The sequence below is a fragment of the Schistocerca serialis genome, chromosome 1 (assembly GCF_023864345.2).
Source record: "Schistocerca serialis cubense isolate TAMUIC-IGC-003099 chromosome 1, iqSchSeri2.2, whole genome shotgun sequence".
NCBI lineage: Eukaryota > Metazoa > Arthropoda > Insecta > Orthoptera > Acrididae > Schistocerca > Schistocerca serialis.
Window position 1 is genome coordinate 1,244,136,073 of NC_064638.1, and position 26,860 is coordinate 1,244,162,932.

General features: G+C 43.7%; 1 protein-coding gene across 1 annotated transcript in view; it reads left to right on the forward strand.

The window, feature by feature from the left end:
* Positions 1-5,170: 5,170 nt before the first annotated feature.
* LOC126456710 (uncharacterized) overlaps positions 5,171-26,860 on the forward strand; it is a 190,158-nt gene continuing 168,468 nt past the window's right edge. Inside the window, exons 1-3 of the mRNA XM_050092453.1 lie at positions 5,171-5,224; positions 6,533-6,604; positions 10,292-13,805. Of these exons, the coding sequence (XP_049948410.1) occupies positions 5,171-5,224; positions 6,533-6,604; positions 10,292-13,805 (3,640 nt within the window). The remainder of the gene's footprint in view (positions 5,225-6,532; positions 6,605-10,291; positions 13,806-26,860) is intronic.

Genomic DNA, 26,860 nt, shown 5'->3' on the forward strand with positions numbered 1-26,860 from the left:
ACCTTTCCTTAATCTAGCTCCTAAGATAAGTCGTAGGGTCAGTATTGCCTGACGTGTTCCAGCACTTCTACGGAATCCAAACTGATCTTCCCCGATGTCGGCTTCTACTAGTTTTTCTATTCGTCTGTAAAGAATTCGTGTTAGTATTTTGCAGCTGTGGCTTATTAAACTGATTGTTCGGTAATTTTCACATCTGTCAACACCTGCTTTCTTTGGGATTGGTATTATTATATTCTTATTGAAGTCTGAGGGTATTTCGCCTGTCTCATACATCTTGCTCACCAAATGGTAGAGTTTTGTCAGGACTGGCTCTCCCAACGCCGTTCGTTTAAAGTGACCAATCCAGATATCTGTAGCATCAGCGTTTGGCGTTTGCTGTCTCCCTGTGAAAACCTCTGAAACGGTGTGCTATATTTGTAAATAATGCGTAGGCTGGGCGCTCCCACACAATGTAGCGGAATTTGCTTTTAAACTGAACACGGCGTCATTCTCCCTTTCGCTCAGGCAAATGCAGTCCGCTCCACGGGCAGTCGCCGGCCGACGTAGACAGACTGACCCATCCTCCTAAGGGACCGGCCTCCCGGCGTGTGGTCCGCCTCTCCCGAACTAAAAGCTCTTGTGACCGTCGTGTCTTAAATGTGCGTGTGTACGCCAGCCTCGAGTGTTTCAACCACTGTGCACTTACTTGTTATTTGCATATCGTTTACATGAATTCATACAACATTGACTTTATCTTATCGAGTTTGGGTTCGAATGAAGCGTCTTGATGTGCGGAATATGATTGTGAGGGCGGAATACGTAAGCAATGAAATTCAGGAAACCACGACGTCATACACCCCTTACACCGGCATTTGGGACTTCAGTGGTGTCAAGAGAGTGTTCGTTGGGTTAGCCGGTTCTGATTCCGTGCCGGTGATGGCCGTGTGTTGTTGATCAGGGGGATGCCAGTTGAGGGCCAGCAGCCGACCACTCATCGTGCCAGGCACACGGGACCTACACCTGGAGTTACAGTCTGGGATGCAATTTCGTATGACAGCAGGAGCGCTCGTGTGGTTGTCCCATACACACTTACTGCAAATTTGTACGTCGATCTGTCGTTTCGACCTGTTTTGCTGCCATTCGTGAACAGCGTCCCAGGGGTAGTTTTCCAACATGATACTGCTCGCTCACATACGGCTGTTGTAACCGAACATGCTATACAGTGTCGACTCACTCTCTCGTCCTACTGTGTCTCCACTTGAGTGCACGTGCTGAGGCGTCGCAGCTAGGGCGCGATCGCCAATTTGTCTATTAAGGCTTACTTGTATTAATGTATGTGGGCTCCAGTGTAAGCAGTCAGAATCTTATACGATCTGCAACGTCCGAGCTATGTCCTGCAGACGTGCTTCGTGACGATAAGGCGTGACTGCAGCGTGTGAAAGTAGCGGAGAGGCACTTACAGAGTAGTTACAATCTCTGGAACTATAAAAATTAATAACTGATCTAGAAATAGCCCGATGAACACACTGTCAAAATCTGAAGTCAATAACTGTCATAATCTGGAAGTTACAAAAAAAAGTCAGTAAGAAACGTAACTATCCGACACTTAAAAAACTAAATTGTAAGTAGGCTTTTAGGTTTTTATCTTGGTAACGCCACGTAGCGCTCTGTATGAAAATCACTAATTGTGCTCTGATCAGTCTGTGGCTAGTTTGCATTGTTAAAATATTCGCTATTGTAGTGTTGGGCAGTTGTATGTGAATAGCGCGTAGCGTTGCGCAGTTGGAGGTGAGCCGCCAGCAGTGGTGGATGTGGGGAGAGAGATGGCAGAATTTTGGGAGCAGACAATCTGGACGTATTTCCACCAGAAAGAGTAAATTTGTAATACTGTATATCATGAACTGATATATATTTATATGATGAATTTGAATATTATTAAGGTAAATACATTGTTTGTTCTCTATCAAAATCTTTCATTTGCTGACTATGCCTATCAGTAGTTAGTGCCTTCAGTAGTTAGAATCTTTTATTTAGCTGGCAGTATTGGCGCTCGCTGTATTGCAGTAGTTCGAGTAACGAAGATTTTTGTGAGGTAAGTGATTCGTGAAAGGTATAGGTTAATGTTAGTCAGGGCCATTCTTTTGTAGGGATTATTGATAGTCAGATTGCGTAGCGCTTAAAATATTGTGTATCAAATAACGTAAGAGGTTTATCAGCACAGTAATTCACTAATTTATCTATGGGGATGTTTCAAAATCAATCATGTTAATAGTTCACCAACTATGACTATTTGAAAAGATATGATAACACCTTCAGTTTTTAGATTCAAATTTGGAAACTTCTCATTTTAGAATACCTTTCGTAATTTTGCTGTAGTAATAGCTTTAAGAATTTCAAGTAGATATTTATCTTTATTATTTAGCATGGAGAGGTGCATCAAACCAGTCTCAGGACTGAAGACCACAACAACAACAACATTTATCTTTTGTGTTAGGGTGAGTGTGAAAGAGAGTAATTGTGTGAGTGTATGTGGGACATTCGCCAGTATTAAATTTTCAGTTTGTAATTCTCTATAGGAACTTGCAAGTGTTCCAGCTTTGTATCGTGGTAACGAATCCACCAGTGGTTCCCTACTAGTGGATGACGGATGTCCAAGCATGTTTGAGTTTGGAAGAGACAGCCAGAACGTTCGCGATTATATAGTTAAATTCCAGACGTTAAGTACAGCTTAAAGTTTATTTCATTTCGTTTGTCTATCAAGAGAGTTTAGAGTTGCTTATTTTAATGATGACAATAAGCTGTGAGCAGTGGTTGGTTCTTGCTAGATTTTGACGCGAGCCGAGCCCTGAAAGTCAGTTCTGATTGGCCGTAATTCTGTACAGCCAATAAGAACTGAGACGGTTTGCCACCTAACGCATAAGATAGAGGGGCTTGTAGAGGCAGAGAGAAGAAGGGAGTGGTGGACTAATTTTCGAAGGAACCGGTCATGCTGAAAGTGTCCGAACGCATTATGTGTAAAATGAAGTGATATTGTGGCTTCCGCGTTTCGGTACAGTGATAAAGGTAGCTGGTGTTTACCATTAACTATTTTTGAAATTTTAAGAGTAGAGAGATAATTTGTTCTGGAGAAAAACGCGTGTGTAAACTTTGAACTAAAAGCGTGGCGGTACCAAGTAAATTTTTTTTTACTGAGTATTTATGGCGAGCAAAAACTTTATTTAAAGACAACCACTGAATGCCGAGTGCAAAAGTAAATAGCAGTTTATTGACTGTGTTACTCTCGTAAATGATTGCGGAATTTGATAGGAAAAGTTCTGGCTGTTTGAGTGTGACTCGGACTGTGAACAGGAACTTAAATGATTTGAAGACATATGGGCTGATGATCTCGCTTAATGGCAATAAAAAAAATCTTAATGTAAGTTTAAAAGGACCTTTGAACTTAGAAATTTGAACAGCAACCCATTTCCGATTTATTCTTTAGAGCTGACAAGACTATCTTCAGCTTTTTGTACTTATAGCGGCCTTCGACGTATAGTTATGAAATCTCAGTTTCTTCAACACTGCTTTTCTGATATCTCTTAAGGCGGGTAGGACGTCAAACGGGCCGACTTGGAGCAGGAGAAGCAGAACATTTTAATTTCCACTGTCTATACTTTTACAAATAAATTCATAAAACTTTGTCAGCATGACCAGGAAGGATTCAAAATTCACACTCACAGCAGTGGAAGTTCGAAAACATAACAAAATAAATTTTTTTTACATGTAAAATTTCATCTTTTTTTTCACTTACTAATGGCAGCATTTGTTGCTATAGGTGCACTTTTCTTCATAAGTAAGAGAGATTCTTCGATGAATTTTGCACAGCATGCAAACCATACTCAAAGGTGTACGAAACTCTAGAATTTTACAAATCTATTAAAAACTGTGGTAAAAATTGAGGTAATTAACTACAAAATTTGTGTTTTTTCTAAACATGAAGTTTAAAATATAACAGCTCATTCGTTTTTTCATAAATTAAATAAATTCTAGAGTTTCATACACCTGTAAGTATGGTTTGTATGCTGTGCAAAATTAATCGAAGAATCTCTCGAACTTATGAAGAAAAGTGTACCTATAGCAACAAATGAAGCCATTAGTAAGTGAAAGAATGATGAAATTTCACACGTAAAAAAAAAATTATTTTCTTATGTTTTCGATCTTCCGCTGTAACGAGTGTGAATATTGACAAAGTTTTATGAATTTATTTCTAAAAGTATAGACAGTAGACATTAAAATGTCCTGTGATGCCTCTCCTGCTCCAAGTCGGCCCGTTTGACGTCCTTCCCCCCTTAAGTAGCTGCAGTCAGGAGTTACGTATGCAGACCTGCAGCAGTTTCGAGGTAGGTGGACAATTTATGTTGCAGAACCGCCTTCCATGTGCGAAAGAGCGCGTTACGTCGCAATGGGACGTCATCTGTAACCAGCATTAACTGTCCCTGTGTTGTGCGAACAAGTGCAATAGGCACTGAATTCTGTCAAACAAACAGCCATCCGGCACCTGTGGAGCACAGCGCACGCACCTTTGCATCCTTGCATTCAACATTATGACGGTTACACCGATTATTAATGTATCAGAATTTCACATTTGCGATGGCCACCTTGCACTTAAATTTACCCTGAGATCTTGCAATACTGAGTACTTAAATATGTTACCTAAGTAAATGTATTCCCTAAATTTCAATATTCTACGTTAATTATTTTTTGGAGTTGCAATTTTTCTCCGTCAGTGTCGATATCTGCAATCTTCGTTCAGAAACAGTTCTGTTCTGGCTGCGAGCTGGTTTCAGTAATTAACGTGCTTCCAGGTCTAAATTTAGTACTTCATTGACCAACCTAACTTAAGAACGTGACTGTGGTTTCTACGTGACAATACCAGAGCCGTTTAAAAACTGCTAAAACTGACTATTTCTCTATTTGAAAACTTTCCCTTCTTTTGCAACTACTCGATATTGCCACAATTATTTGCGGTGCTGAACACGCCATCTATTTCACAGTATGGTGACAACAGGAGAGATCCTACTGTGCAACACAATGCAGCAATTACTATACCGTAAACCATTCGGCAGCTTGTGGAACAGGCTCTTCTCTGCTGCAGATGGGTTGGAGGAGATACTGGGCGGCGTGCTGTCCTTGTTTCGGCCGGAGGAAGACGATGCAGGGGCATCGACGGCTGGTCGAGTTGGAGCAGGTCACCAAAGCTCCGAAGGTGAGCACCACTTCGTTTCCTGACGACGTGTACCACACCAGTAGCACACACATACACACATACACACACACACCATGTGCTCACTAACGGACGTCACTCACTTCCGAAAATTTAGCTGAACATCAACAAAAGCAAAACGAGGATAATGGAATGTAGTCGAATTATGTCGGGTGATGCTGAGGGAATTAGATTAGAAAATGAGACACTTAAAGTAGTAAAGGAGTTTTGCTATTTGGGGAGCAAAATAACTGATGATGGTCGAAGTAGAGAGGATATAAAATGTAGACTGGCAATGGCAAGGAAAGCGTTTCTGAAGAAGAGAAATTTGTTATCATCGAGTATTGATTTAAGTGTCAGAAAGTCGTTTCTGAAAGTATTTGTATGGAGTGTAGCCATCTATGGAAGTGAAACATGGACGATACATAGTTTGGACAAGAAGAGAATAGAAGCTTTCGAAATGTGGTGCTACAGAAGAAAGCTGAAGATTAGATGGGTAGATCACATAACTAATGAGGAGGTATTGAATAGAATTGGGGAGAAGAGGAGTCTGTGGTACAACTTGACTAGAAGATGGGATGGGTTGGTAGGACATGTTCTGAGGCATCTAGCGATCACCAATTTAGTACTAGAGGGCAGCGTGCAGGGTAAAAATCGTAGACGGAGACCAAGAGATGAATACACTAAGCAGATTCAGAAGGGTGTAGGCTGCAGTAGGTACTGGGAGATGAAGAAGCTTGCACAGGATAGAGTAGCATGGAGAGCTGCATCAAACCAGTCTCAGGATTGAAGACCACAACAACATATTTACCTATAAGGCTGTCCATCCTTCTTTCTGAATGTGGTAATTTCCAAGCGTCGCTTTTCCTGTTTTCTTCGCTATTGATCTTGTCTCTACTTTTTCATTGCTATGTGGGAGATTGCGACACTGTACCCACTAACACCAAGGTACTTGCATCGACTGAGTTTTGGTTTATTGCTGATGGCCACTTTCTTTAACTGTTCACAGCTCTCTATTTAACTGTGTGACATGACCGGTGAATTACCTTCATGTCGAGTATTTATTCCTACATCTGTATTTACTAGCCTTGAAGTACTCATAGTCAATAAGCTGTCTCCACTGGAAAAGTCAGTCATCAGACTAGGGTTTTCCTCACTTCTAATTTAATTGCTTCGACAACAGGATCGATTCTGTAGCACTTCGCAGTCTACTTTATGTTGCTGTTAAATGTGTTTCAGCTATCGATCTAGTCTGTAGTGTTCCTGTGGGTACATACGTTAACTACAAGATTTTTTTTCCTTTTTGTACAGATGCAGTGGGTCGAACATCCGCATTCCCAGGCGGCAGCTGGAGAGTGGACTGGGCTCTTACGTGATGATCTGGTGAGTGGCATACAGTACATATCTTAAACTGACTCCCGAAAATGTCTAATAGTCTGCATCCCGAAGAAGTAATGAAACATGGGATATGTTTTGTCAGCTCATTTTTTACCTGCCTTACACAACTGGATAGATTCGATAATTGCTGAGGAGGTACTGAAACGAATTGGACAGAAAAGAGATTTATGGCACAACTTATTAAAAGAGGTATCTTTTAACGGGACACTTCCTGAGGTATCAAGCAATCGTCACTTTGATTCCGAAGCGTCACGACGGTGAGGTGGCTCAAATAGGTGTAGCTTGCAGTGGTTGTACACAAATGAAGAAGCTAGCTGTTGAGTATTGACAACTGTGATCAGATGCATCAAAACGGTCTTCTGGCTGAAAAGACTAAACGAAAATCGTTCACTGGACCACATAAAAACATCACATTCACTGCTAAACGTGTTGTAGGCAAAAACATCACCTGTGTGATCCTTGAATACGCAGTACTGTTCAAAAACCCACCTTCCACAATAACAGGATCACAAATTGCTCTGATCTGACGATCACTGGTCAATTATATCACCCAGTGCAGCGAAAAATACTTTCATTAACACACCCATAACACATCCATGGAAACTTCTCACAAAATGAAGTAAATAGAAGTAATCACACCACTCGAGGTTACCAATAGCTTAGAAACAAAAATATGGGCAGGCTGTGTGACTAGATTCTAAACAATGTTAAGAAATTTAGTTAGTTTTTCAAATAGCTCTACCACTGGGCTCATCAAAAGAAGAAATTAAGCATGCCGCCATACTACATTCAGGAACCGTCTCTCGTAAAATTGCTACTTTGTGCAACACTGTTTCTGATTCAATATAACAGCCTAGTGTAACGTTGTGCATATCGTCATAACATTTCCCTTCACTTTTACTGAGGACAGCAGTGCCACCACTGAATCTTATCCCTGATATCCTTCCATCCGGAATTTAAACCCACACCTGATCCTTTCATTTACTTTCGTCATCATTTCGCTGATGGGCAGACTGAATAGTATGGGCGAAAGACTAGGTAGAGCCCTGAATTTTCCTGAGAAACTGAAACACATTCCACTATTTTACATCGTGGAACCCTTTTTGCAGTCTTGCTTCTACAATAATGAGCGACGTCAGAGGTGCCTCTCTGGTGCCTTTACCTACATCTACATCTACATCTGCATCCATACTCCGCAAGCCACCTGACGGTGTGTGGCGGAGCGTACCTTGAGTACCTCTATCGGTTCTCCCTTCTATTCCAGTCTCGTATTGTTCGTGGAAAGAAGGATTGTCGGTATGCCTCTGTGTGGGCTCTAATCTCTCTGATTTTATCCTCATGGTCTCTTCGCAAGATATACATAGGAGGGAGCAATATACTGCTTGACTCCTTGGTGAAGGTATGTTCTCGAAACTTCAACAAAAGCCCGTAACGAGCTACTGAGCGTCTCTCCTGCAGCATCTTCCACCGGTGTTTATCTATCATCTCCGTAACGGTTTCGCGATTACTAAATGATCCTGTCACGAAGCGCGCTGCTCTCCGTTGGATCTTCTCTATCTCTTCCATCAACCCTATCTGGTACGGATCCCACACTGCTGAGCAGTATTCAAGCAGTGGGCGAACAAGCGTACTGTAACCTACTTCCTTTGTTTTCGGATTGCATTTTCTTAGGATTCTTCCAATGAATCTCAGTCTAGCATCTGCTTTACCGACGATCAACTTTATATGATCATTCCATTTCAAATCACTCCTAGTGCGTACTCCCAGATAATTTATGGAATTATCTGCTTGTAGTTGCTGACCTGCTATATTGTAGCTAAATCATATGGGATCTTTCTTTCTATGTATTCGCAGCACCTTTCCTCAATCAAAGCTTTCTTTTCCATTCTTCGGTGTGTTATACTTGTCAGTCGATTTTTCGGTAGTTCTCGCTCTTATAAGCCCTTGGAATTCTGTGTAGTTTGCAGACTAAAAAATCCTTCAATCGAACTTGAAAAGTCGTTTGGTTTTCACTTTCAGTCATGATTTTAGAAATGTAGATATGCTGTCGATGTCTGTAGATTTATTTGATCGTAAGTGCGTCGAAACTCTGATAAGTGCCATTACTGGATCCCTACGTCTTTCATCTCGACTTCCATTTCTACCCCTCGTAGAGGCCTTCAATGAACTCTTTCCACCCATTCGCTCACCCTGCCCAGCGTTTAATAGTGGAATTCCTGTTGCGCACTTAGTTGCTTATATAGCTGTTTTGCTCTGTTTCGGAGTAATGATTTAATCCTTTCTTAGGTAAAGATGTAGTAATTTCAGGTTTCCATGTTTCGGGTATCTCCTGCACAAATAATACGCAGTTAAATTTTAAGAGAACTAGTTAAGGAAGAGGGAGAGTAGTTTTAGATTATCGGTTAGTGTTTATTGGCTTTGCCTGATGAACTGTTAGTGACAGATATAACAGCATAATAATAACCTTACATTGTAAAAGGCTGCCGCAGCAAATCATTATCATCTTTACAGTCCTATGATTGTTACTCACAGCTGGTGGTGGAAGTAGTCTGAAGAAGACCAAGGCTTATTACTAACAGTTGGCGGTGGAAGTCTTTTCAGCGGATGGCTCCACTGCTTCCAGTACAAACAATTTCCCTCTTCCGAGAACTTTTAACTTAATGCGGCGCTGACCAGTATGTCTGTTTTCAGGGAGTTACAAAACTCACTTCACGTGCAATTTTTCTCTGTCGTTTCTGTGTTCTATTTACTTCCGTGCATATCCGTTTACAAGTGAGAAACGCCCTTTGAGTTTGCCTTTTCCGGTATCCTGTCAATGCACATTGGATTCACGCTGTCTCCTTCGAATATGTTCGGGTCCACCAAACAATTCGGCGGCCTCGTCACTGTATGTCACAAACCACTGTAGCTTCTTCTTTGTAATAGTTGGACTTCACTGGAATAGCGTACACTACTTTCAGAGGGCAAGTGCCTCCCAAGTTACTTCAGATGCTTCACGAGAATAACCACAATCGATACAAACAACGTTACCGCTGGTAGAATGGCTCCCAAGTATGGTGTCGGATGATATTTGAAAAGTCACAGTATTACCAAGTAGCCACTGAAGATTTAAGTGGTGTCCCAGAAGACGACGAGCGTTTCCCTCGTAAAAATGCCGAGCTGGTTACACCACAAAATCAGATGCAACGCCGGTGAACCATTCAAGCATGTATCGCCCCATAACAAGTGCGAGCTGTGAGGGTCAATAGATTTAATGTACTGAAACTGCCTACATAACCGTAACTTGTACGTATACATGACCATTACATAAAAAGTGGACACAAGTTTAACTGCTGGGATAAACGGTATTGAATATACACGTAATTCGGAATTATATTTTGCATCGCGTTTGCCGTCATCTCCACTCTCACCTGAACACACACGCAACTGAAAAATTCGTACTGAAACATTAAACTCAAATAAGTACACACATAAAGGTCCCGCATATTACGGCTGCTCCAAACGAACATTAATAATCAGACATCAATTATTTTTAAAATTGTTCTCCTTCTACCTAACAGTTAAAGGCAACAAAGTGATAGTTACAGAATTATTCTCGTGATATACATTGAATACACATATATGATTTTGTATTCCATGTCTCTTACCGAGCTTTCTGTATTCTGCCAACAGGAGTGGACTCGCCAACACCATCCCGCTGACAGAAGAAGACTTGATGAGAAAACAAATCAGCTCGAGACAATTGCCGTGCCTCCAGCATCAGAGGGCGCGACTGCTGCAGAATCCCTATCTCAGCAGTTAGAGATAGATGCTAGACCACCAGCAGACTCAGTGGTATCTCTTGCAGAATGGGCTCATGATCCCTATAATGAAAACATTGATAGAGATGATGATGAGCCACCAGCAGAATCAGTGGTATCTCTTGCAGAACGGGCTGATGATCCCTGTAATGAAAACTTTGATAGAGATGATGATGATTCACCAGCAGAATCAGTGGTATCTCTTGCAGAACGGGCTGATGATCCCTGTAATGAAAACTTTGATAGAGATGATGATGAGCCACCAGCAGAATCAGTGGTATCTCTTGCAGAACGGGCTGATGATCCCTGTAATGAAAACTTTGATAGAGATGATGATGAGCCACCAGCAGAATCAGTGGTATCTCTTGCAGAACGGGCTGATGATCCCTGTAATGAAAACTTTGATAGAGATGATGATGAGCCACCAGCAGAATCAGTGGTATCTCTTGCAGAATGGGCTGATGGTCCCTGTAATGAAAACTTTGATAGAGATGATGATGAGCCACCAGCAGAATCAGTGGTATCTCTTGCAGAATGGGCTGCTGGTCCCTGTACTGAAAACTTTGATAGAGATGATGATGAGCCACCAGCAGAATCAGTGGTATCTCTTGCAGAACGGGCTGATGATCCCTGTAATGAAAACTTTGATAGAGATGATGATGAGCCACCAGCAGAATCAGTGGTATCTCTTGCAGAACAGGCTGATGGTCCCTGTAATGAAAACTTTGATAGAGATGATGATGAGCCACCAGCAGAATCAGTGGTATCTCTTGCAGAACGGGCTGATGATCCCTGTAATGAAAACTTTGATAGAGATGATGATGAGCCACCAGCAGAATCAGTGGTATCTCTTGCAGAATGGGCTGATGATATCTGTAATGAAAACTTTGATAGAGATGATGATGAGCCACCAGCAGAATCAGTGGTATCTCTTGCAGAATGGGCTGATGATATCTGTAATGAAAACTTTGATAGAGATGATGATGAGCCACCAGCAGAATCAGTGGTATCTCTTGCAGAACGGGCTGATGATATCTGTAATGAAAACTTTGATAGAGATGATGATGAGCCACCAGCAGAATCAGTGGTATCTCTTGCAGAACGGGCTGATGATCCCTGTAATGAAAACTTTGATAGAGATGATGATGAGCCACCAGCAGAATCAGTGGTATCTCTTGCAGAATGGGCTGATGGTCCCTGTAATGAAAACTTTGATAGAGATGATGATGAGCCACCAGCAGAATCAGTGGTATCTCTTGCAGAATGGGCTGCTGGTCCCTGTACTGAAAACTTTGATAGAGATGATGATGAGCCACCAGCAGAATCAGTGGTATCTCTTGCAGAACGGGCTGATGATCCCTGTAATGAAAACTTTGATAGAGATGATGATGAGCCACCAGCAGAATCAGTGGTATCTCTTGCAGAACGGGCTGATGATCCCTGTAATGAAAACTTTGATAGAGATGATGATGAGCCACCAGCAGAATCAGTGGTATCTCTTGCAGAACGGGCTGATGATCCCTGTAATGAAAACTTTGATAGAGATGATGATGAGCCACCAGCAGAATCAGTGGTATCTCTTGCAGAACGGGCTGATGATCCCTGTAATGAAAACTTTGATAGAGATGATGATGAGCCACCAGCAGAATCAGTGGTATCTCTTGCAGAACGGGCTGATGATCCCTGTAATGAAAACTTTGATAGAAATGATGATGAGCCACCAGCAGAATCAGTGGTATCTCTTGCAGAACGGGCTGATGATATCTGTAATGAAAACTTTGATAGAGATGATGATGAGCCACCAGCAGAATCAGTGGTATCTCTTGCAGAACGGGCTGATGATATCTGTAATGAAAACTTTGATAGAGATGATGATGAGCCACCAGCAGAATCAGTGGTATCTCTTGCAGAACGGGCTGATGATATCTGTAATGAAAACTTTGATAGAGATGATGATGAGCCACCAGCAGAATCAGTGGTATCTCTTGCAGAACGGGCTGATGATCCCTGTAATGAAAACTTTGATAGAGATGATGATGAGCCACCAGCAGAATCAGTGGTATCTCTTGCAGAACAGGCTGATGATCCCTGTAATGAAAACTTTGATAGAGATGATGATGAGCCACCAGCAGAATCAGTGGTATCTCTTGCAGAACGGGCTGATGATCCCTGTAATGAAAACTTTGATAGAGATGATGATGAGCCACCAGCAGAATCAGTGGTATCTCTTGCAGAACGGGCTGATGATCCCTGTAATGAAAACTTTGATAGAGATGATGATGAGCCACCAGCAGAATCAGTGGTATCTCTTGCAGAACGGGCTGATGATATCTGTAATGAAAACTTTGATAGAGATGATGATGAGCCACCAGCAGAATCAGTGGTATCTCTTGCAGAACGGGCTGATGATCCCTGTAATGAAAACTTTGATAGAGATGATGATGAGCCACCAGCAGAATCAGTGGTATCTCTTGCAGAATGGGCTGATGATCCCTGTAATGAAAACTTTGATAGAGATGATGATGAGCCACCAGCAGAATCAGTGGTATCTCTTGCAGAACAGGCTGATGATCCCTGTAATGAAAACTTTGATAGAGATGATGATGAGCCACCAGCAGAATCAGTGGTATCTCTTGCAGAACGGGCTGATGATCCCTGTAATGAAAACTTTGATAGAGATGATGATGAGCCACCAGCAGAATCAGTGGTATCTCTTGCAGAACGGGCTGATGATCCCTGTAATGAAAACTTTGATAGAGATGATGATGAGCCACCAGCAGAATCAGTGGTATCTCTTGCAGAACGGGCTGATGATATCTGTAATGAAAACTTTGATAGAGATGATGATGAGCCACCAGCAGAATCAGTGGTATCTCTTGCAGAACGGGCTGATGATATCTGTAATGAAAACTTTGATAGAGATGATGATGAGCCACCAGCAGAATCAGTGGTATCTCTTGCAGAACAGGCTGATGATCCCTGTAATGAAAACTTTGATAGAGATGATGATGAGCCACCAGCAGAATCAGTGGTATCTCTTGCAGAACGGGCTGATGATCCCTGTAATGAAAACTTTGATAGAGATGATGATGAGCCACCAGCAGAATCAGTGGTATCTCTTGCAGAACGGGCTGATGATATCTGTAATGAAAACTTTGATAGAGATGATGATGAGCCACCAGCAGAATCAGTGGTATCTCTTGCAGAACGGGCTGATGATATCTGTAATGAAAACTTTGATAGAGATGATGATGAGCCACCAGCAGAATCAGTGGTATCTCTTGCAGAACGGGCTGATGATCCCTGTAATGAAAACTTTGATAGAGATGATGATGAGCCACCAGCAGAATCAGTGGTATCTCTTGCAGAACGGGCTGATGATCCCTGTAATGAGGAATGTTTGGAAGCCACCTCTACCTTTGCAGCTTATTTTCGTTTTAGAGCTTCTCTTAGTTGTGGCCTTATGAAACTAACGCCCTTAAAAACAGGACCATTTCCGATCAAAACAGCCTTTATCGTTACAGGCCCACCAAAGAAGAGGGCCTTTACTCAACGGAAGGTGTGTCCTATTAAAGCGGCCTTCATAGTCACAGGCCCTCCAAAGATAAGAGCATTTAGTCCAAAGGTGGTCTGTCCCATTAAAACGTGTTACTGAACCACCGAAGAAGAAGGCGTTCTCTTGTAAATTTTTTGTACCAAGTAAAATCAAGTCTCTGGTTTTGATGTGACTAACAATGTGAAGTGCCCTTCAAAATTGTCATCAAGAAAATTTTAATGTACGCTTTTTAGAAGATGTTTGAAATTAATTTGCAAATGTTTCGAATAAATCAAAATTTAATGTGAACCTTCGTTTGCTTTTTTCCTATTTACTCACTTGTTGTAGAAATACAGCGAGGAAGATAATTTCTTTTACTTGTATTTGTTTGTGATGGTACTGGCTTGTATAGTGAGCTAAACTGCTATTTCGTCAGCACCCACACTTAACAAAAAGAACACAACTGTGGTTATTAATTGTTAGGAGCAACCAACAAAACGAAAATTAAAAATTGGAATCTACAACCATCTTGGGGTTGTCTTCCTCACATTTTTTCACAAGCAGCAAAAGAGGGACAAGTCAGGGCAGTGTGTGAGTAAAATACATTGACTGTAAAGACACAACCTCAAAATAGTGGAACATGAAAGTGTGTCTTCACGGGCAACAGGAAATGAAGCGATGTAGCAACCATCTTACAAACAAAGTAAATTCTTCTACCCAAGCCACTATCGACGAGACCAGTCATAAAATAGAATCTTAACACACGAACCACATTCAATTCATCATCTAAAACAAAGGTCAACTGGTGAGTAGGTTGCTTGGTATAAAGCGCATTTAGTTACAGTCTGGCGTATGAAAAGGTTTGCACTACAAGAACTGTACACAATTGGGTCTTCCTGCCGAAGGAGGAACCCATGCGTCAAAGGACAGTTTCCTATCCGGAGATGCGTTAAAAGTACTTGCTGCCGTCGCTGTCGCCGTAAGGAGATGCGCTACGGTCGCGTCGTCGGTTTCACGGGCCTCAGCTTGCTCTCCAACGATAACCACTCCTCCCACAGACGCGCGAAGTTGTCTCTCAATGGCGAGGGAGCTGCATGGACAGTGAGAGGACATTCAGAAATTGTAATGTCCAGACAGGCATCATTAGCCGCTACATCTGCTGCTACGTTGCGTTTGGCTAACTGAAAAGTAATTGTTTTTTCTGTTTTTGAAGTATTGAATTTATCGAGGATTTCAAAGAGTATCTCTGGAAGTTTTGAAGGGTGCTGCCCTGGCCGGACCTACAATAAAAATTAAAGTAAATTTAACGTGAGAGCCAATCACTACGAGGTTTGCTGCTAGATGTACGTCAGCGTGGAATACGTAAACGACTGCAGCTACTTGCTGCAGTCGCGCTGAAGCCTAAACGTCGAATTGTAGTTCACTGCTGCAACGGCTCAGAACAGCGAGCAGGAATGTGCAGCTGCAGTAGTTTTAAATGCGTCCATTGGTCCGAGATATTACATGACGATGACTGCATGACAATAAACGTAGGTTGAAGCTATACCGAAGAAAGACGAATGCTTATCGAGCTCGTTAGGTTATTTACTTCATTTCGTATCCTTTCACGTGTTATTCATATTCTCGCGTCTCACTGCTAGCGATCGCTGAGGAGGAACAACTTGTTTTGACTGTCAGAGAAAGCAAATAGCGGTATTAAGAGCCTTTATAGAATGATCAGCCAGAACATTATGTCCACCAACCAACTATCGATATAAACCCGTCCAGGCGATAGCAGCGTCACCTAGCGAGGAATGACTGCCAGTCAGACACAAACATGGTGCATGTATTACATGTACATGTATGCTGTCTGTGTGTAGAATGGGGAAGGCGGGGGATGTACCTGAGTCTGACCGAGGGCACATTATGAAAACCTCTAAGGCTCGGTACGAGCATTTTGGAAACTGCGCGACTTGTTGGGTGTTCGAAGGGTGCTCTGTTGAATGTCCTCAACACGTGGCGAAACCAATATTAAACCACGTCCGGACGTCGTGGGATTCGGCGTCCACCCCTCATCGCAGATGTCGGAGGTCGCAGGCTGGGCGGACGAATAAAACAGAACAGCAGGCGAACTGTGGCGGAACTGCCATTGGACTTTAATGCTAGGCAGAGTACAAGTATGTCTGAACACAGAGCGCACCGAATATTCCTTACGATGGAGCCTCCGCAGCCGACATCCCATGCACGTGTCAATGTTAACACCGTGACATCGACAATTACTACTGAAATGGACACATATCCATCGATACTTGGCGTTGCCACAGTGGCAGAACGTTTCACGGTCTGATAAATCCCGAAACAGCGTATCCAGACACTCTGGGATGATGATGGCTTTGAAACAGAGGATGACACGCGTAAAGCTGAAATACTAAACACCTCTTTCCAAAGCTGTTTCACAGAGGAAGATCGCACTGCAGTTCCTTCTCTAAATCCTCGCACGAACTAAAAAATGGCTGACATAGAAATAAGTGCCCAAGCAATAGAAAAGCAACTGAAATCACTCAACAGAGGAAAGTCCACTTGACCTGGCGGGATACCAATACGATTCTACACAGAGTACCGTGTACCCCTTCTAACAGCCGTGTACCGCAAGTCTCTACGGGAACGGAAGGTTCCAAATGATTGGAAAAGAGCACAGGTAGTCCCAGTTTTCAAGAAGGGTCGTCAAGCAGATGCGCAAAACTATGGGCTTATATCTCTGACATCGATCTGTTGTAGAATTTTAGAACATGTTCCTTGCTAGCGTAGCACGTCATTTCTGGAAACCCAGAATCTACTCTGTGGGAATCAACATGGATTACGGAAACAGCGATCATGTGAGATCCAACTCGCTGTATTTGTTCATGAGACCCAGAAAATATTAGGTACATGCTCCCAGGTAGATACCATTTTCCTTGACTTCCGGAAGACGTTCGATACAGCTCGGCGCTGTCACCTGGTAAACAAAGTAAGGGCCTACGGAATATCAGAGCAGCTGTGTGGCTGTAATGAAGAGTTTTTAGCAAACGGAACACAGCATGTTGTTCTCAATGGAGAGACGTCCACATACATTAAAGTAACCTCTGGCGTGCCACAGGGGAGTGTTATGGGACCATTGCTTTTCACAATATATATAAATGACCTAGTAGATAGTGTCGGAAGTTCCATGCGGCTTTCCGCGGATGATGCTGTAGTATACAGAGAAGTTGCAGCATTAGAAAATTGCAGCGAAATGCAGGAAGATCCGCAGCGGATAGGCACTTGGTGCAGGGAGTGGCAACTGACCCTTAACATAGACAAATGTAATGTATTGCGAATACATAGAAAGAAAGATCCTTTATTGTATGATTATATGATAGCGGAACAAACACTGGTAGCAGTTACTTCTGTAAACTATCTGGGATTATGCGTACGCAACGATTTGAAGTGGAATGATCTTATAAAATTAATTGTTGGTAAGGCAGGTGCCAGGTTGAGATTCATTGGGAGAGTCTTTAGAAAATGTAGGAGGTGGCCTACAAACACTCGTTCGGCTTAAAATTGAGTATTGCTCATCAGTGTGGGATCCGTACCAGGTCGGGTTGACAGATGAGATAGAGAAGATCCAAAGAAGAGCGGCGCGTTTCGTCACAGTGTTATTTGGTAAGCGTGATAGCGTTACAGAGATGTTTAGCAAAACTCAAGTGGCAGACTCTTCAAGAGAGGCGCTCTGCATCGCGGTGTAGCTTGCTCGCCAGGTTTCGAGAGGGTGCGTTTCTGGATGAGGTATCGAATATATTGCTTCCCCCTACTTATACCTCCCGAGGAGATCACGAATGTAAAATTAGAGAGATTCGAGCGCGCACGGAGGGTTTCCGGCAGTCGTTCTTCCCGCGAACCATACACGAGTGGAACAGGAAAGGGAGGTAATGACAATGGCACGTAAAGTGCCCTCCACCACACACCGTTGGGTGCCTTGCCGAGTATAAATGTAGATGTAGATGTACCTTCTTCATGAAGCCGGTGGGAGGGCGCGAATCCGTCCTCTGCCAGGGGAAGAACTCCTGGGCACCTGAACTGCGTGACGGAGACAAACTGGCGGCGGCACCTTTATGTCCTGGAGAACATTCACGAGTCCATTGGAGATCGTGCAATGCACCACAACGGCCAAGGAGTATCGAACACTGGTTGTAGACCACGTACTCCCTTTCACGACGATGATGTTTCCCGATGGCAGTGGCATTTTTCAGTAAGATAAGGCGCCCTGTCAGAAGGCCAGGAGTGTGATGGATTAGTCCGAGAAAGACAGTTGTGAGTTCCACAATTGATTTGGTGGCCCCCAACTCGCCAGATCTGAAACCAATGGAACACATCTGGGATGTGACAGAACGCGGCGTCAGAGTTCATCGCCCTCTCCCCGGAATTTACGCGGATTAGGTGACTTGTGTGCAGATGTAGTGCCAACTCCTTCCAGCAACCTACCGAGGCCTAATCGCTTCCATGCCACGAAGCGTCGCCGCTGTTATCCGTGCCAAACTTGGAAATACCGCCTACTAGAGAGGTGGTCGCATTGATCTGGGCGATCACTGTGAAACCGCCGGTCGTTCTTCTAGCGGCCAGCTGGTGTTCCAGCGCTCTGCTGTTGTCTCTGGGCTGACGGATGATCTCTGCCGCCATCTCCCGAACAAAGCTGTACAAGGTATTCTACTACTACACAAATGCGCAACATACATTACACATAAAAAGTTACGAATTGTTTATTTGTCTCTTGCTGTTTCAGTAGAGTGCAGAGAAACCTAAGAAAATTACATCGCAATAACATGCGAAAATATTCTGTCCCAGCACAAATTATGCAGATGAATTCAATCGCTGTATCGCTGTTGACAGGCTCTCATAGAACTCTCAAATTTAGGGAGTGCTGACTGCAACGCTCTACTCCCTGTTTCCACAATGTTTGTATGAGTTAAAGATTGTGCGATTGAAATGTGCTGTCGAGGTGTGGTATAGTACTTTAGCTTATCGCCTCCTCCTCCCCCCACCCTCCCCCCCCCCAAAAAAAACTGAAGTTATAATTAATGTGACTGAATAATGTCTAGTTATTTGAATGGGAACTTTGGGCGAGAGAAGTCGCTTCCCCACTAGTTTTAAACAATCCCACACCGGTAGAAATTTGGTTACTGCTTTGAATTCCGAAGTGCATAAAACAAAATGATTACAAGTTACAGCTCATAATCATACTTTGTTTGATTGTCGTTGTCGAAGTTACCACCTGGAATATAATCTCTGTGGCCCTACGGAATTGCGGCGATCTTAAAATAATCAGACGCACATCGTACGCCGTGGGGAAATACGTATTGCGTGCTATGACGTTCTCACTGTGCAGCTTGGGAATCACTGTCCAAGTCGTGTGTCAATTTTGATAAAGTCCAGAAGTTAACCTCTTAAAATAGAGCATAAACGACCGTAGTGCAGGCTCCACTGATTTCCCAGGATTCAAATTTCCCTGCGAGTTAACGACACAGCAAATATTGTTCCGAGCCGCAGACAAGGGAGAAGTTAAAATAACCAAAGAACTGAAAATACTTCTTCCATTTACGAAATTATATTTTTCCATAAGTGATCGTCCTAGCTACATTTCAGTATACATCATCCTCTTGTATGAGATGAAATGTTGTCATAATTCATTAAAAACTACGTTCGATATTCAAAAAGTCAGTTTTCAACGATGCCGCTAATCACAGTTTCGCTGAGATTCTACTCTGCGCAATTCTAAATCAGAAGTAATCAGTCCATTGTACACGTAATGTTCCACATTATATAAACATTCCTTGTAAATTGCGGTTGGAACAACTGGAGGAAAATGAGTGGAGTGTTGTATGACAAGAAGTTGAGCATTGGGTTGAAAGGGAAAGTGTACAAGTCGGTGATAAGGCCTGCTATGATATACGGGGCAGAGACATGGCCAATCACAGTAGCTCAGGAAAGGAAGATGGAAGTGGCGGAAATGAGGATGTTGACGTGGATGTGTGGGGTAACAAGTGAGGACAGAATTAGAAATGAATTTTTTAGAGGAGCTCTGAAAGTGGGACCCATGGGGAAAAGATACAAGAGAGCAGACTAAGGTGGTACGGACACTTACAGAGAAAAGGGAAAGAGTATATCGGAAACAGAGTTGAAGATATAAAGATTGAAGGAGCGAGAAGAAGAGGAAGACCGAAGATGAGGTGGAAGGATAAGATATCCGGGGACCTAAGGGAGAAAGGATGGAAGAAGGAAGAGGCAATGGATAGAGTACTATGGAGGAGAAGGATCCAGAAGAGCAACGCCGACCGTACGTGACGTGGGACAAGGCGACGATAAAGAAGAAAGAAGAAGTCCTTGTATCACGAGTCAGAGGTAATCCGTGTCTCACAGTCATAATGAGTCTTTGAGCCAGATAAATTTCTTGTGCGCTTACTCACAATCATGTACTCCATTTGTTAAACACAACGGTAGAATGGTGATACTACAGCAACTAATTTTCGGTTGAAACAGGACGTGTAGCAGTAGAGTGGCTCATGACATGACGATATAGAGTTATGGCCACAACCGGATACCAGTAATGGTGGAATAATCATCTTGTAATTAAATCACGGTAACGTAAACTGGTGATTCTACGAAACACATAATGGATCCACCTGTGGTCCGAATTACATCGGCCACACATCACAGGTTGAAAGCCATTGCTGGTCGACGAAGTCCACGGCGCCAGGCATCGTAGGATCACACTACATCCCTCCAAACATCTTCCGCCAAATTTTCGTCTTGTTCAGCCCGGCGAAGACGTGCATATTTACACTGACGAGCCAAAACTGGACTCGCATTCGGGAGGACGACGGTTCAATCCCGTCTCCGGCCATCCTGATTTAGGTTTTCCGTGATTTCCCTAAATCGCTTCAGGCAAATGCCGGGATGGTTCCTTTGAAAGGGCACGGCCGATTTCCTTCCCCATCCTTCACTCACCCGAGCTTGCGCTCCGTCTCTAATGACCTCGTTGTCGACGGGACGTTAAACACTAATATCCTCCTCCCCCATCCTCCACGAGCCAAAACACTGTCCACGGCGAGACTGAATGCCTCATAGTGGTGTTCGGGCACGTGGCGCAGCAAGGAAATAATGTAAGCGCAAGAGAGACGAATGGTCAGTCATTACAGCGAAGATACGGGCCACAAATGCGGAAATCGGATAAATTCTAGTTTCCGATTCCTCTCATCGGCTTTGAGCATTGAGTCATACCTAAGGCAAAGACGCTACGTATAGGCAATCGATGAAAGCAGCGGATTATACTGGTAAACAAATGATTTTAGCATGCGATAAAATTACAATCACATTTCAAGCACTTTTTAATTAGTCATGAAAATACCGAAACGAATTGGAGATAACGAAACTAAATAACAAGAGTTAAAAACCTATTTTCATGCCTTACGCTCGTCTTTTATGCGGGTAGAAAGACACGGAAAACCTTTATAGTGCATTACAGTAAAGCGCATGCTGACATCATACTATTACAAAATAGCATTAATTTTACTATTAATTATTAAGACACGCGTGAGAAGCGCAGACAATCAGGACGGGGAGATTCGGAAATGTAGCAGAAAAGCGAGCCAATGAAATGAATGACAATAAATGTGGAGAAACCGACACACAGAATTCTAAAAGAAAAATCAGTACACAACTAAAGTAATTCCACATACACTGTGTAACCGCTCAGTGTCATTCAATACGATCACGACGACACCCCTCGATCGACGTTAACACTCGTAGTGTCACTCGCCTTCATACATGGCAGTGGATGTTTGAAAATTCGTGACCCTAGCTCATTGGTCGTCTATTGATTTAAATGTATTTCCCGGCTGACTCTTAATTCAATTGCTGCCACGGGGCTGAGGAGAAAGAACACATCCTGGTGGTACCAGCATTATGCGTATTTAGATGTTCGATTAATATGGTTGGTTTGCAATATTCCAGCGATTCTATTCGAACTCTATGCTGATGTATCGACAAGGACCATTTTCGCAGATAAACATGCAAGTACGTAATGGATGTTCAGTTTCTCAATATAGTTCGTCGCACTCACACATTATACATCCGCTGTAAGAACAATTTCATGCATTTACATTTTTGGTGAACCACAATATTGGTTGGCTAAATATTATGACGATACGTTGCGTACAACTTCCACAGATATTGTTTATCATGTAGTCAAGACTACGTAATGAAGCCAAAATCGTGGATAAAATAGAAATGTAGTTTGTTTATTAACACTTCTCTTTTTATTAATTAAATATGAAATATGAATCGGGATTGAAGGTGCTGATCCTATCCTTCTTTTTTAGTATTTTAGGTCCCCGTTAATTAATATCTGGTAGTTAATAAACAAGCTATTTTTTATGGTGGCGCGTTGTTTGTATCAATTAACCCCGCAACCGTCCAAGGATAAAATTCTATTTATGTTCCGCGCACACACGTGTCACCATTTTATAAAATGCAGAATTACATAAACTATAGCTTTCCGTTGCGCACAACTTTCGTGGGTTCCACAACCATAATAGTTTCCCAAGAGTATTTTTCCCAGCTAACACAAAGTTAGAATTATGTTGTCGGATTCATTTCCACTCCACCCGACAATAAACGGTTCTGATCACTTCGTCACACGTAATGTATTTTAAACGTGCTTGAAGAGTCTTTAAATAATCTCCTTAACGAATTTCGCAGCCGCGTACCACTTTTTCATCGACTAGCCCGATCGCGATAACTGAAGGTAGAGAGCTCAATAATGTGCTACATGTTCTTTTATATGTATTAGAAAACAAACGCGCCCCTATATCTTTCTGTCCCGCTTGGTCTTTGCTACTTTGCTTTTTATTACTTTCCAATATATTGATTCTTAGTAATACTGAGCAGTTAATAAAGTTTCGTATTACTTTCCCCTTTTTAATTCTTCCAAAATAAAGTCTATTTATCCCCCATTTTAATTAATATGATGCTAATTGACACGCCTGCCCGCAAAGTACCGTTATAACTGGAATCGATATCTAGAATTTGATTTGTCTGTTGTGGTAGAAGAAAAAACAGGGGTCGATTTAGAACAGATTGGGGATCCAGTATTAGAATTAGATTTTAAGAGAGCTTTGGTGCACTTAAAATCAAATAAGGGAGCAGAGATCCATTACAATTCATCAGAAATTCTGAAGTCATCGCTTTCACATACCTCGACGAGGTGAAGAATAATGGCTACGCATAGGAAAAGGACGTTACACTTTCACTGAACGTGAAGTGAGAGTAGGCAGCAACAGGACGCGCCATATTTCCCTAACGGACCCGTAACAAAAAGCAAACGTAACCATCATAGATATAATTTATGTTTTATTTTATACACTCCTGGAAATTGAAATAAGAACACCGTGAATTCATTGTCCCAGGAAGGGGAAACTTTATTGACACATTCCTGGGGTCAGATACATCACATGATCACACTGACAGAACCACAGGCACATAGACACAGGCAACAGAGCATGCACAATGTCGGCACTAGTACAGTGTATATCCACCTTTCGCAGCAATGCAGGCTGCTATTCTCCCATGGAGACGATCGTAGAGATGCTGGATGTAGTCCTGTGGAACGGCTTGCCATGCCATTTCCACCTGGCGCCTCAGTTGGACCAGCGTTCGTGCTGGACGTGCAGACCGCGTGAGACGACGCTTCATCCAGTCCCAAACATGCTCCATGGGGGACAGATCCGGAGATCTTGCTGGCCAGGGTAGTTGCCTTACACCTTCTAGAGCACGTTGGGTGGCACGGGATACATGCGGACGTGCATTGTCCTGTTGGAACAGCAAGTTCCCTTGCCGGTCTAGGAATGGTAGAACGATGGGTTCGATGACGGTTTGGATGTACCGTGCACTATTCAGTGTCCCCTCGACGATCACCAGTGGTGTACGGCCAGTGTAGGAGATCGCTCCCCACACCATGATGCCGGGTGTTGGCCCTGTGTGCCTTGGTCGTATGCAGTCCTGATTGTGGCGCTCACCTGCACGGCGCCAAACACGCATACGACCATCATTGGCACCAAGGCAGAAGCGACTCTCATCGCTGAAGACGACACGTCTCCATTCGTCCCTCCATTCACGCCTGTCGCGACACCACTGGAGGCGGGCTGCACGATGTTGGGGCGTGAGCGGAAGACGGCCTAACGGTGTGCGGGACCGTAGCCCAGCTTCATGGAGACGGTTGCGAATGGTCCTCGCCGATACCCCAGGAGCAACAGTGTCCCTAATTTGCTGGGAAGTGGCGGTGCGGTCCCCTACGGCACTGCGTAGGATCCTACGGTCTTGGCGTGCATCCGTGCGTCGCTGCGGTCCGGTCCCAGGTCGACGGGCACGTGCACCTTCCGCCGACCACTGGCGACAACATCGATGTACTGTGGAGACCTCACGCCCCACGTGTTGAGCAATTCGGCGGTACGTCCACCCGGCCTCCCGCATGCCCACTATACGCCCTCGCTCAAAGTCCGTCAACTGCACATACGGTTCACGTCCACGCTGTCGCGGCATGCTACCAGTGTTAAAGACTGCGATGGAGCTCCGTATGCCACGGCAAACTGGCTGACACTGACGGCGGCGGTGCACAAATGCTGCGCAGCTAGCGCCATTCGACGGCCAACACCGCGGTTCCTGGTGTGTCCGCTGTGCCGTGCGTGTGATCATTGCTTGTACAGCCCTCTCGCAGTGTCCGGAGCAAGTATGGTGGGTCTGACACACCGGTGTCAATGTGTTCTTTTTTCCATTTCCAGGAGTGTAAATCACTTCAACGCACAAAAGACAGTGATCGAAAGTTTCCGAAAGTTTATTATACAGCTACTTCGCCAGAAACTGCACTCCACGAAATATAAACACACTGCTAGTATTTTAATGAACGAATGAAAACTACTAAATTTAATATTTGAATACAGTGCACAAAACAGCTTTGTAAGTACTTACACTATGTGATCAAAAGTACCCGGACACCCCCAAAAACATATGTTTTTCATATTAGGTGCATTGTGCTGCTACCTAATGTCAGGTACTGCGTATCAGCGACCTCAGTAGTCATCAGATTTCGTGAGAGGGCAGAATGGGGCGCTCCGCGGAACTCACGACTTCGAACGAGGACAGGTGATCGGGTGTCCCTTGTGTCATACATCTGCACACGAGACTTCCACACTCCTAGACATCCCTAGGTCCATTGTTTCCGATGAGATAGTGAAGTGGAAACGTGAAGGGACACGTACAGCACAATAGCGTACAAGCGGACCTCGTCTGTGGACTGTCAGACACCGCCGCCAGCTTGAGAGGGTCGTAATGTGTAATAGGCAGACATCTATCCAGACCATCACACAGCAATTCCAAACTGTATCACGATCCACTGCAATTACTATGATACTTAGGCAGGAGGTGAAAAAACTTGGATTTCATAGTCGAGCGGCTGCTCATAAGCCACACATCACGCCGGTAAATGCCAAACGTTGCCACGCCTGGTGTAAGGAGCGTAAACAGTTGAACGATTGTGCAGTGGAAAAAGGTTGTGTGGAGTGACGAATCACGGTACACAAGGTGGCGATCCGATGGCAGGGTGCGGGTGTGGTGAGTGCCCGGTGAACGTCATCTGCCAGCGTGTGTAGTGCCAACAGTAAAATTCGGAGGCGGTGGTGTTATGGTGTGGTGGTATTTTCCATGGAGTGGTTTGCAACCCTCGTAATTTTGCGTGGCGCTGTCACAGCACAGGACTACATTGATGTTTTAAGCACCTTCTTCCTTCCCACTATTGAAGAGCAATTCGGGGATGGCGACTGCATCTTTCAACACGGCCGAGCGGTTCTAGGCGCTTCAGTCTGGAACCGCGCGACCGCTACGGTCGCAGGTTCGAATCCTGCCTCGGGCATGGATGTGTGTGATGTCCTTAGGTTAGTTAGGTTTAAGTAGTTCTTAGTTCTAGGGGACTGATGACCTAAGATGTTAAGTCCCATAGTGCTCAGAGCCATTTTTTAGAGTCTTGACCTGAATCCTATAGAACACTTTTGGGATGTTTGGGAACACCGACATCGCGCCAGGCCTAACCGACCGACATCTATACTTCTCCTGAGTGCAGCACTCCGTGAAGGATGGTCTGCATTCCCCAAGAAACCTTCCAGCAGTTGATTGAACGTATGCCTGCGAGAGTGGAAGCTGTCATAAAGGCTAAGGGTGGGCTAACACTATACTGAATTCCAGCGTTACGTATGGAGGGCGCCACGAACTTGTAAGTGATTTTCAGTCATGTGTCCGGATACTTTTGATAACATAGTGTAGCTTTAGAACCGCCACAGCTGCAACCGCACGCCGCGAAGTGTAAACACACTACCGCAACTTCTATGAACGACGTAAGCACACTCACGAATGACACACCACTCGAATCAATAACACAAAAAGAAAGATAAGATGAATGAAAATCCATTAATAAGTCATCTTTATTGATGCAAATAATTTTTAAAATAAGTATCTGAAGTCTAAAACTTTATATAATTTCGACGAGCGACATGAACAGCAGTCCGGCGCATGTGACGTCACGTCAAAGATCAATTTTTTTTAAGAGCAAGACCACTTTGGTTCTCAGCTGTGGCACTCTTCCAGCACAGCGGTAGGTGGTTGAGACGGTACGCCCCGCTTTGTTACCCTTGATTCATGCCATCCTGAGCTTACATTCCAGCAAGATAATGCCCACACGCACACTGCGAGATATTATATTGCTTGGCTTCGTTCTTGCGGAACCGTATCTTGGTGAGCAAGGTCATCGCACCTCTCCCCAAATGAGAACGTTTGGAGCATTATGGGAAGGGGTCTCTAACAGCCTCT